The sequence below is a fragment of the Martes martes genome (genome assembly GCF_963455335.1).
Source record: "Martes martes genome assembly, chromosome: 2".
Lineage (NCBI taxonomy): Eukaryota > Metazoa > Chordata > Mammalia > Carnivora > Mustelidae > Martes > Martes martes.
Window position 1 is genome coordinate 62293491 of NC_137889.1, and position 13033 is coordinate 62306523.

At 35.3% G+C, this 13033-nt stretch overlaps 1 protein-coding gene across 1 annotated transcript in view; it reads left to right on the plus strand.

The window, feature by feature from the left end:
• The window catches only part of ABCE1 (ATP binding cassette subfamily E member 1), a 32153-nt gene that overhangs the window by 9816 nt on the left and 9304 nt on the right, over nt 1-13033 (plus strand). The window contains exons 4-10 of the mRNA XM_080797726.1: nt 529-626; nt 1628-1745; nt 2341-2478; nt 2618-2687; nt 2939-3035; nt 3904-3993; nt 10289-10410. Of these exons, the coding sequence (XP_080653852.1) occupies nt 529-626; nt 1628-1745; nt 2341-2478; nt 2618-2687; nt 2939-3035; nt 3904-3993; nt 10289-10410 (733 nt within the window). The remainder of the gene's footprint in view (nt 1-528; nt 627-1627; nt 1746-2340; nt 2479-2617; nt 2688-2938; nt 3036-3903; nt 3994-10288; nt 10411-13033) is intronic.

The window sequence follows — 13033 nt, forward strand, 5'->3', positions numbered from 1 at the left end:
TTGTTAAATAAGAAAAGAAAATGAAGCAATATCATATCTTTGTGAAATTCCCAAATTTGGGTGGGTTTTTTTTTTTAAAGTGTATTATTTTTTTAATACCTATACCCAGTGTGGGGCTTGACTCATGACCCCAAGATCAAGAGTCACATGCTCTCCCAGCTGAACCAGCAGTCACCCCATAATTCCCACATTTGGAAGATTGCTTATAAAAAAAAATTCCTAATGTATCCATTTTAGTCATACACACACACACACACACACACACACACACATATATATGTATTTTTTTTTTAAATGTATTCATTTATTTTAGAGCACTTGCACGGTGGGGAGGCCAGAGGAAGAAAATCTCAAGCAGACTCCCCACTTAGTGCAGAACCTGACATGGGGCTCTGTCCCACAACCCTGAGATCATGACCTGAGCTAAAATCAAGAGTCAGATGCTTAACCAACTGAGCCACCCAGGGCGCTCCAGTCATATGGTATACTTCTAAAAATTAACACAAAATTCTTTACTTTAAATAACAGAAATGCCCCTTTGGCGCCTTATCAATTGTCAATTTACCAAGCAACTTGGAAAAAGAAACAACACATCGATATTGTGCCAATGCCTTCAAACTTCACAGGTATATCTTCAAGTCAACATTTCTCTTTACTTCGATCAAAAATAAAATATGTTTGGAATTTTCAGTGAAATATAAAAATGGGAAAAGGTATTAACCGTGCACTAAAGAGAAATGCAAAACTATGACTCGTACAGAATCAAACTGTATATGTCAGTGGTTCATTCTGGCTAACATTAGAATTACCTGGGATTTTTTTTTTTTAAATCAGTACCTCGGTTTCAGCCCAGTTGAATTACAATTACATCGTATCTCCAGTTACAGAATCTAGACTTCAGTAAGTTGTAAAAGCTCCCAGGGGATTCAGATATACAAGTGAGGTTGAGAATCACTATTGTTAATAATACCCTTATCCTCCAAATAACTTTTAAGGGAACTTGTTCTCTATTTATCCATTGATCTCGCATACAGAGGATATTACTCTGAACTTGGACATATATTGTTAAATCACAGGAGTTCTTTGAGGTTTTTAATCTGCTAAACACTGATATTTTTAATCTGGGAGTCTAGATTTACTAATAAAAAGGTATTTCTCAACCTGCCAGCTTTAAAGAGCCTACTGCAACAGGGAGAATGAAGTGGAATATTTCTGGTTGATGTGGCACTTTTCTCCTTGTAAGTAAATGGCAGGCAAAAAAAAAAAAAAAGACAATGTGAGGTTGCACCTGCTATGTAATTTTGTACCAAAGCATTTGGTTATACCTTAAAACTCAGCCTTATATGTAAAGGAGAATTACTTTAGAATGGACTTGAATGAAAACTGAAAAATAAGATTTGGAGTAATATTGGTCATGGATATATTTCTAACAATTAACAGTTTAAGTTAATCTTGGCTGGGTTGGTTTTTTTTTTTCTAATAGGCAATAATATCTGGCATATATTTCTTAGCTTATTAATGGATGTGTGTGGAATGCATGTGCATTAAAATACATGATCCTAATATTATGTATCTTTTTCTACCTAAGTCCAAGTTGTTTTATTATTTTCTTATATACTTACGACAGGTTGCCTATCCCTCGTCCAGGTGAAGTTTTGGGATTAGTTGGAACTAATGGAATTGGAAAGTCAACTGCTTTAAAAATTTTAGCGGGAAAACAAAAGCCAAACCTTGGAAAGTATGACGTATGTATACCGCCTTACAAAAAGGAGTACGTAGGTCAGTTTTATGAGACTTTGAAGGAGAGTATATAATTTTTTTAAATGTTCTTATTTTCAACATTATTAATTAGTGCTGAGAAACTATATATGGATGAAACTCCTTTTTAATTAAGATCTGTTAATGCTAGTAAACTGATAAATCTGAGTTTCCTTTAACTGTTAGCCGTCTAAACTTCAGATGCCAGAGGATTCTCTTTGGATATAGAGTTGATCCTTGAACAATGCAGGTGTTACGTGTGTTGACCCCCACATATAGATTCGAAAGTCTGTATTTAACTTTTGACTTCCAAAAACTTAACTATTAATAGCCTGCTGTCAACCAGAAGCCTTAGCAAAAACAATCAATCACTTATTTCACATATGTATTATTATTGTATCCTTATGGTAAAGTCTGCTAGAGAAAAGATGTTATTGAGTAAATCATAAGGAAGAGAAGAAACATTTACAGTACTTTACCATAATTATCAAAAAAATTCACACATATTGTTCAGAAGTCAACTGTAAAGTCATTCTTTTTGCATTATTGTGTATTACTAAATTCAGATAATTATATTTCTAGGATCCCCCTGATTGGCAAGAAATTTTGACTTACTTCCGTGGATCTGAATTGCAAAATTACTTTACCAAGATTCTAGAAGATGACTTAAAAGCCATTATCAAACCTCAGTATGTAGACCAGATACCCAAGGCTGCAAAGGTCAGTTACTCTTAGAGGAATTTATGTATTATGCATATTTGTAGAGGTATCAAAAATGTATCAAACTAAACTTGTTTTACTTGGTAACTCATTTGAATACTGAAGAAAAATAGTTACTATTTCTGGTATATTGTGACAGGGGACAGTGGGGTCTATTTTGGACCGAAAGGATGAAACAAAGACACAAGCAATTGTATGTCAGCAGCTTGGTAAGTGTTTATTTTGTGTATATGTTTTAATAGGCCCTGAACTTACCTCATAAAGACAGATATCTTTTATATGGATTGCTGAAATTAATGGGAAAATTTTTTAGTAATTGTCATATTTACATTCTGTGTTAATGCAGTTTTCAACTGAGACATCATTCATACCCAGAATGATGTATAATATACGTTTTGCCCAGAAGAGGTAAAATAAAACTTCAACATTGAACACAATGCCTCCTCTATGTTCTTTGTAGATTTAACCCATCTAAAAGAACGAAATGTTGAAGACCTTTCAGGAGGAGAGTTGCAGAGATTCGCCTGTGCTGTCGTTTGCATACAGAAAGCTGATATGTAGGTTGCTTTATACCTTTTGTATATCTTAATCCTTATTTTAGAGTTTTTATTTGTGATACTTCTAATAAAGCAGTGCTTTTGAGAGAAATTAACAGAACAATATCTCAGGTTCTCCTTTTGAGGTAGGATATTGTAGCAGTTATGCATCCGTTGCCCATTCCTGTTATTCCCGCAAGGAGACAATAACTCATTTATTTAAGATAAGTACTTTAAAACTTATGGATTGTAGCACTTCTTAATATAACTAGTTGCTTATTATTTAAACTCTATACATGAAAGGATTTTTTTTTTTTAATAATCTCAAGTAGAATATGAGGTCTTTTAGGTTACCCTAAAAGAGTGGCATGCCATGTGAGAGAAAAAAAGGAAGAAGTTTCCTTCCTACTTTCCAGTGCCTCTCTTCTCCAAGATATTTTTTGCTCCCATCTTTTTCCACATTTCTGCTCTGGCATCCAATGCAGAGTCTCGGTCTTTTCCCCAGAGTATTCTATAATTCTCTGCGGTGCTCTGCTTTTCAAAAACTCTTACTTTTTTTTAATGCATCTGACTTTAGCTCAAGAGAAACCTGTATGAATTACTTCAGACTATATCAGAATATTTTTCATGACGAGATAATTCGTAAGTTAGCCTAAGCTGAGTGTCTCTCCTCAGCTTGATATGCAGCCCTGCTTTCATAATTTTTTTTCATCTTTTTACTTCTGAACAGAGTATAGAAGTTCTTACCCTTATGCAGTAGACTCCTCATTAGTGTAAGAGGGGATTGTTGTTGTTAAATCAGAAACCATATTACAGGGATTTAAAATAGCATGTAAAAGAGAATTATGTTTGTCTTGCAAATTATTATATTTGCTTTTCTTTTCCATAGTTTCATGTTTGATGAACCTTCTAGTTACCTAGATGTCAAGCAGCGTTTAAAGGCTGCTATCACTATACGATCACTAATAAATCCAGATAGGTAAGTATAGATTTGGTATATGTCTATATTATTTTAATTAGGGAGTTATACAGTTTTCTGAAGATCATCAGTGAGATCATCAATGTCATATACATTTGTATATTTTCTCTTTCGGTTATTTAGAGCTACCACTTGAAATTACCTTCTGTCTAGAACAGTGGGTCTTAATGCTAGATTTATTTATACTATGCCTATTTCCAGGTAGCATAGGGATACTCTGAAATGATATGAAAGTTCTGGTGTCCATGTAATGTATTTCTAGGAGGCAGATCGTTAGCTTTTACCAGATCCTCAAATGGAATAAGTCACTCAAACACACAAAATTTAGAACATTATAAGGATCACCAGAGTAACTCTGGTTGTTTAGGGTCTTACTGAACTCCAAAGGGTTCTTAACCTGTTAAATAATCACAACACCCTTGGTTTATGGGGTATTTTTGTAATTTGCAGAATTTTTAAATCCATTCTCTCCTTTGAGCCTCATAGTAATCTTGTGTGTTAGACTCTTAGGTGGTATTTCCATTTTGTAGATGAAGAAGTTTAATGTCAGAAATGGTAGTTACCTGTTCTAGGTTTATAGATTTACAACATGGCAAAGCTGTTGCCAAAACCCAGGGATCTTTTTCTGTGTAGTATTTTGTATGCCTCTTTCTATCAGTGACTGATGTAACACACAGCCAATATAAGAATGCAGGAGAAATCCCTAGGGGTCAAAACCAAAGAGAGAATGGAATTAAAGAGAAGAGACCAAGATAAAGGTTTCCTGAGGGATGTTGCCTACCTGTAATAACATTAACCACTGTTGTAATTAATGTAATTAGCAACCACTCAAGAGCAGGAAACAAAGCCTCATATATTGGATTATCACATATAAAATGCCAGGACTTTGGAAGAACTGCCCCTGCCTGGGTGGCTCAGTGGGTTAAAGCCTCTGCCTTTGGCTCAGGTCATGATCCCAGGGTCCTGGGATCCAGCCCCGCATTGGGCTCTCTGCTCAGCAGGAAGCCTGCTTCCTCTATCTCTACCTGCCTCTTTGCCTACTTCTGATCTCTGTCTGTCAAATAAGTAAATAAAATCTTTAAAAAAAAAAAAAAAACTGCTTTATCAGCAAAACACAAGCATGTGAAGATGTCAGGGAAGCATATATCTCACTCACTAAGCTCATTGAGAGTGGAGGGATGTCTCCCCTTCAAATATATTCATTGACCAGCAGTTCACATGGATATGGAATTAAAATTTATATAATCAGGTGAGTTTAAACTCTTCATAGTAAGAAAGTAACATGAAAAGAGCATCCTAGAATCTTTACTCCTGTGGGTACCTAGCAGAAACAAGTATAAAACCACATTGTAGGAATGTGCCCTCAATCCTAGTCATCCAGGGTTCCTACAAGAAAAGACTCATGATCCAAATAATAATAGGAAACCATCTGAAAATTAATCAGTAGACACAAGAGACAACAGTATTAGACCTTCGAGAATGTCTCAGGTGATATTCTCAAAGAAACTATAAAACAGTAGTATCTAAAATATAAAAGGATATAAAATCGTAAGAATATGGCATCACGAAAAGGCAATAGGTAAATGTTCAAAAAACCCAAACAGATTTAGAAATTGGAAGTACAACTGTGATACTAAAAACTCACTGGACAGGGGTACCTGGGTGGCTCAGTCATTACGCAGCTGCCTTCGGCTCGGGTCATGATTCCAGGGTCATAGGATCGAGCCCCGCATTGGGCTCCCTGCTTGGCAGGAAGCCTGCTTCTCCCTCTGCCCTCCCCCTGCTTATGTTCCTGCTCTCCCTGTATGTTTCTCTCTCAAATAAATAAGATCTTTAAAAAAAAAGACAACTCATTGGACAGCTCAGACAGGTTAGGGACAGCAGAAAAGATCATTAGAAATCTGAAAAATTGATCTGTGCAAGTTACCAGAATGCAGCAGATTGAGAATGGGATTGAACTCTGATGGAGTTCAGAAGGGAAGTTTAGAGAATGGAATGAGAAAACTGTTTACATATATTTTAATAGGAGTCTGAAAAATAAAGCCATAGCAAGGTCATGGCTGAAGGTACAAATGATCCCCATTACATACTTAGAAATGAAACTTAAAATTTATCAGTGATAAAGAGAGAGTGCTAGTTGTGCCAAATAGTAGCTGTAATTTTCACTTCATATGTGGGCCTGGACATTATGATAGACTCTTTGAGGAATATAAGAATATAACATGTAAGTCCTAGTATTCAAAGACTTAACAATTGATAAAAGAATATACAGGCAGTCAAATCAATGATTCTCAACCGTGGCCCCTTTTTATAAAATACTTCTATATCCCTTTATTATGAAAATCTTGGATAATACCTATTTTCACACATAATTTTCTTTTAAATATCACATAACATCCTAACCATAATAAAAACTAAAAGTGATTTACATCCAGGTTGACATATATCTTAATATGTAAATGATCAGGGGGCACCCAGGTGGCTCAGTCGGTTAAGCATCTGACTCTTGGTTTCGGCTCAGGTCATGATCTCAGGGTTGTGGGACTGAGTGCTGCATCAGGCTCCATGCTTAGCAGAGTCTGCTTGGGATTCTCACCCTCTGCCCCTATCCCTGCTAATATGTGTTCTCTCTCTCAAATAAATTAATAAATAAAATCTTAAAAAAATATGTAAGTGTTTAGGCATTTTCAATGCTGTATTTTGAGAGGGCAGTAGCCATAGTTGTAATAGGCTAACATGTCAAAACAAATTAGATTGACTAAGTGAAGAGAATGATTGAGTTAAACATTTTCACAACTGTCTTGGATGTTATTTATAGATAAAGGGTTAAAATAATCTCTTCGTGATAGATTCATGAAAAAAAGTGACAAGTATATGCGTCCTGAAATTCTTTGACCTGTCAAGACAAAGTCTTAATGCTGTAAAAAGATTTCAGAGATTATATCCTTAAAACAAGAAATAGAGCATGGATTGGAGACAGGACACTAATACACAGGATTTTTTAGCATTTGACCTCCGAGAACATCTTTGGTAAGATGTTCTTACCAGGTGACCCAAAATTAATTGTAGGAATTTCACAGCTTAGATTTCTCTATGCTGCATATTTGTTTTCTTTCCAGACCCTCAGAAAATAGAGTGGCTCACTTAAAACTTTTTTACATTTTGGACCTCTGTGTAAGTTCCACTTAAAGGTAGTTATATCAGAAGCTTTGACCTCGTTTTTTTCTCCTTTTCAAAGCAAATTAAAAGCCTCTACATGATACTATGCCGCCTTAAACCAAGTCGTGAAATTTTAATGGTAAAAAGTAGACAGTTATTCCAGATAATGGAACATTGTCAACAAAGATACCAAGCTAGGATGAGTATTGGCTCACTTGCGTGATTTGCCCTTTTTATTGATGCTTCTTCTTACCAATGTGGTAGAAACTATTTCTTTCCTTTTTTTTTTTTTTTTTTTTTTTAAGATTTTTATTTATTTATTTATTTGTTTATTTACTTGACAGAGAGAAAGAGAGTACAGGCAGGGGGAGTGGGAAAGGAAGTAGACTCTCCGGGAGTCAGATGCCAGGCTCAATCCCAGGACCCTGGGATCATGACATGAGCTGAAGGCTGACGCTTAACCAACTGAGCCACCCAGCACCCTGAAAACATTTCCTTTTAATATTTTCTTTTCATAATTAAATTTGTCCATTTTTAAAATTCTTTTTACCACCTGATACCTAGATTGCTATGATAGCTTCCTTTAAAAAGTCTGTGGTTCTTGCCATATTAATCTAAAATGATGTTTTTTCTTATTCTCTTATTCTAGAACTGTGCTTCATCTTCTAGTCATATGTTGCTATTTTAATTTTAATTGAAATTAAAAATTCATTCCCTCAGTCAAACTACAGTAGAACATTTTCATAACTGTAAGGACCTATTTAACCAGAAGCTTTCATTCCATTGTTGTTTAACCCTTAAACTGTCCCTGCTCCCCTTCCCCCGGGGGATTTACTTAAAAACAAGTCCCGAAACCGGCCTCAGGTAACAAAGCACAGATACAAGGGTGGGTCAGGCCAGGTGGAGACATCTGATCAGTGGGGGGTTGCATACTGTCTCCCTAGCTACCAGGGAGTATGGGCCCCACCCTTTGGGAGCCTTTTGGGTGCCAATCCTAACCAAGGTGATAGGCTGGGTCAAACGTCTACTATAGGGTAAATTGTAATTCACTTGGTCCCCTAGCATCACTGTGCAGCTTTCTCTGTGTGTTACAATTTCATTGGCCACCTGTGCGTGGCCAGGCCCAACTGCATGGCCTTTGCCCTTAAAAGCTAGTTCATAAAGGAGAGCGGGGTCGCCCTCTCTGTAAGAGGCGTGGCCCTGGCTGGTCAGTTTGATTCTTGATGCTTGACACGAAATAAAGCTTTGCTTGACCTTCGCTTTGTATCAGTCTTGCTCCTTTAATCATGGACCCGTTATTGGGGCATAACAATAACCATAGGAAGTTCTACTGGACAATTCTATTTAAGAACTGAACATTTGGGATGCCTGGGTGGCTCAGTTGGTTAAGCCGCTGCCTTCAACTCAGGTCATGATCCCAGGGTCCTGGGATTGAGTCTCGCATCGGGCTCCTTGCCCAGCAGGGAGCCTGCTTTTCTCTCCTCTGCCTGCTTGTGCACTCCCGCGCACACTCTCTCTCTCTCTCGCTCTCTCTCTCAGACAAATAAATAAATAAAATCTAAAGAAAAAAACCTGAACATTTTCCCCCATTGCCAATTTAGCATAAATCCAAATTCTTCATTTTGTCATTCAGTAACTTTATTAAACATCACTTTGGTACATATCACAAGACTAAAAATCATAGAGGTACTAAAATGTACTATGTAGTCTCACTTCGTAAAATTTAGGAACAAGTTGTAGAAATACTCAAAAATAGTAAAATCCAAATACCAGTTCAGAGTGAGAAAGGTCAAGAGTTGGGGAAAGCTCATTTGCATATTAGGAGGTTATACAGTAGGTAAAATTGTGATGGACCTTATAGGGTTGAGTAAGATTTCAGCAGGTGAAGATTTAAACAGAAGACCATTTACGAGGAGGAACAGTCCTTAGACACATAGAAATGGAAAAGTAGGTTATTCAGGAAACAAAGATCCATTTTTTAGTGTGCCTTATACTGAAGAGAAGTAGTACCTGAAGTTTTGGAAAGTCTTGAAAGAAGGTCTTAGGATGTTAATTTGTTTTATTTGCAACTGAGAGCCATATCTGGGAACCTGAAAAAAATGAGGTTTGTTAAAAGTCTATAGCATTATTGAAAGAAATTTGAGAGCCTGAGCTAGGGTTTAGGCAGAAAAAGAAAGGAACAACATGAATATATAATGCAAAAGACATTGTTCAGAAAGAGTTGACAGACTTGAGAATTTAAACAGTTTATCATTGGGAATAAAATTAGTGCTTTTTTTAAAACAGGAGTAATGACTCAATACAAATGTGGAAAATTTTTACTTGTGTAGGAAACAAGTTGGAATTTGAGATGTCTATAGGACATTGCTTTTTTAACATTTTGAACTAACTCGAATAGGAATAAAATGCTGCATAAAAGTGTCATGACTTTTATTTGCCTGATAGTTTGTACAGTAGAAGTACTGTTCCCTACCACTTCAAAAGTCACATCCTTAAAAAAAAAGTCACATCCTATCCCATCCCACTTACATAGTACTGCAGTATACACCTTTTTCCTTTCTGACTTTCACTAGACTTTATATCTAGAGAACATACTTGGATGTATACATTTTTTGGTAATGTTTTGTGTCTGTCCCTTGTTTTCCCCAGCTAATTTGAAAATTCTCCAGTTAAGCTTCCTGTCATCCTATTCTCTTCATCTCCTAATGCAGCTAGCATATGGGACAGGACAACTAGAAGGGCTTAATCTGTAAGATGAATAACATAGTCAAGAGTTTAGGCTACTTCGGATTTAAGTCTATTGTAATTGTTTCAGCTTGGTAAAGTTTATTTACAAATGTGTTCTTTATTGGCAAAACACATTTATTTCATGTATCCATAAATTGTTTCCTATTAATTTTTTACCCTTCCTTTTAGTTTAGGAAAACAATTTGAAACAGAAGACTGATAATGAGTCTTATTTTAAAGAAAATGTTTTAAGGCTTTGCTTAATATGGTCTCTGCATTTAATTTTTTTTTAACGTACCTGTTTTCCTGACGTTACACTGTTCTAAGAGTTTGAATGTAATTAAATATAATTCTAATTTCATTATATGTTATGTTACATTTAAAAATAAAAATCTATATTGATTTGCAGATATATCATTGTGGTGGAGCATGATCTAAGTGTATTAGACTATCTCTCTGACTTCATCTGCTGTTTATATGGCGTACCAAGTGCTTATGGTGTTGTCACTATGCCTTTTAGTGTAAGAGAAGGTAACTTGAAAAATTATTTCCACAATGCTGTATTCTTTAACTCTAATGCTTAGAAAATGTATTATTGTTGATATTAAGTAGTTATATGTTGCTCTAATATTTATCTAAAACTCCAATCTTAATGGAATTTAATCACTCAACAGAATGTATGTATATGAGGTTGTAGCCATCAGTAGTTATTCACAACATTTCATTTTGGAGAATTTTCCATCAGGGGGTAGAAATGTTTTCTCAGTTTCACTCTTTGCAGTCTTAAAAGTTATTATATTTTGGCTTCTACAGCATCACTGTAGTATTTGTCATCTTTATCTTTGAAAGCCCGATACCAGTAGTGAAACTCTTAAAATTTATTTAGTGCTCATCTTGTTTTCATGTTTCAAATTTATCTGTAATCTGTATCTTAAGTTTGTAGATCTAAGACTGTCTAAAGGCCTAATAAGGTAGTTTAGTAAGTATTATTAAAATAAGATAGTAAAATAGCTTGTAAGTATAGTTTTATTTATTCCTTCTACTTTCAGGAAAGAGGGACTCTCTGGCCTCTCTTTTCCATATCTTTTCTCTACCTAAGCAAGTTAGGCAAAAGTAAAAGCTAACCTACTACTCCGTATCTCCTGAAACAAATGTCAGTGCATTCTCTACCTGGTATGCCTTTTTCCTTTTAATTTCTTTGCCATTTCCTTCCACTGATTTCTTCCTCCTCTTTTACTTTATATTTCATCTCTCTTAGGTGTGCCTTCAGCTGTCAGTCTAGAACAATTAGGAACACCCAAAAGGACTACCTACTTCATACTTTGAAAAAATACCGTATTTTACAAGAAAAATTACTCATGTAGTCTTCAGGTTGAGCAGGCTCCTTTTTTTTGAAAGTGATCTCTTCAAAGAGATAACTTTTGAGATACCTAAGAAACTTCGGTAAAAAGGAATTTATATTGCATCATACACTTTGCATAAAAAGGTAGTGGTAGATTTTTAGTTTATAAAAAGTACATAAAGTTTTTAGGTTAAAATAAGATGAAGGAATTGCTGTCACTTATCTAGTTGTACATTTGATATAAATATATGCATATGTTAAGGGAAAAGTTGTGAGATTGCCTAGTTTTCTTTCCAGTAGTCTGTCTTAAGAGATGATATTAAAAACAGTTACTAATTTTTTATTCTCCTCAATTTAGCAAGTACTTATTGAGTACCTACTCTGTACCATGGAGTAGGTCCAGAATTGTATTGATAATGACATAGGCAGCTGGCATTCACTCTTCACAATTCTAGTTATAAATGCCATGTCTAAAAGCTATACCATTTTAAGAAATGGTTCCTGGTGAAGTTTTTGAAGTTCCCCATCTGTTAAAACAATTCAAGTAAATTAGAACTTCCTCTCTGCTTTCTGTGAATAATGAAATTGATGCCGTATATATGTGTGTAAAAGCTTTCTCTGAACTGTATAACTGTAAAGGCAGTTATAGCTTGAACTGTCTTAAATTGACAAGACAGACATTGCAGTGGAAATGGAAAAGCTGGTTTGTTAATGGTTTTTTGCACAGTCACACTTTTCTGAGCCTCTGTTTCCTTATCTGATAAATTAGGTATCTGAATTAAGTGGCCACTAAGGTTTCCTTCAAATTTATATTCCTATTTAATTTTTGGTTTTAATTTTTTTGTCCTCACATTTATAATTTTTAAGTAGTTTTAAGACCAAAAAAAAAAAAACATGCTGACTTTTGGCAAGATCTTTCATTCGTTCTTTCAGCAAATACTGGAATACCTGTGTTCTAGGCTGAGGCTGTAGACCCCCGTGATATGGCTCTCAATTCTAGAGGATATGAGTAACCACCTTAGACTTTCTTTCAAAATCTCCCAGGCTTGAGCTACTATCTTTCTCTTATTATCTTAAATATAGGAAACAGTGAAAACAGATCTTTTCATTTTCCCAAATAACCCACTTTTTAATTTCTGTGTCTGCCATTGTAGATCTTAACAGTTTGGAGGGATCTTCATGTACAATATGTTTTCTTTCTGTTACTAAAAGATGTTTAAATAATAGTGTTGGGGCGCCTGGGTGGCTCAGTGGGTTGAGCTTCTGCCTTTGGCTCAGGTCATGATCTCAGGGTCCTGGGATCAAGCCCCACATCAGGCGCTCTGCTCAGCAGGGAGCCTGCTCCCTCCCTCTCTCTCTGCCTGCCTCTCTGCCTACTTGTAATCTCTTTGTCGAATAAATAAATAAAATCTTTAGAAAAAAAAGTGTTTATTTTTGTACAGTGAAGCCAAAAAAAATTGTTAAATGAAGTCTGTTCGTTACTCTAAATATATTACAAACCTGCAAAATTAATCTGAAAAAATGCAGTATATATTATAACTTCAGTTTGTGGTATCTAGATCTCATGTGAAAATGGATACTCATAACTTTATTTTAAAAAATTATTCCCCAAATTATCTCATTTTATGTCTGAAAATATTCCATTTTTAACTGTCATTTTTTTCAGAGAAATTAGAAGTTTTGATTTAAAAATACAGCAGAAATGCCACCATATTCTTTTGCATAAAACTTAATGGAAAAGAAACCTTACATAAGTCACATAATGAAGAGATATGCTTTGTGTATATAGACAAATATATATGCGTAGGTTAT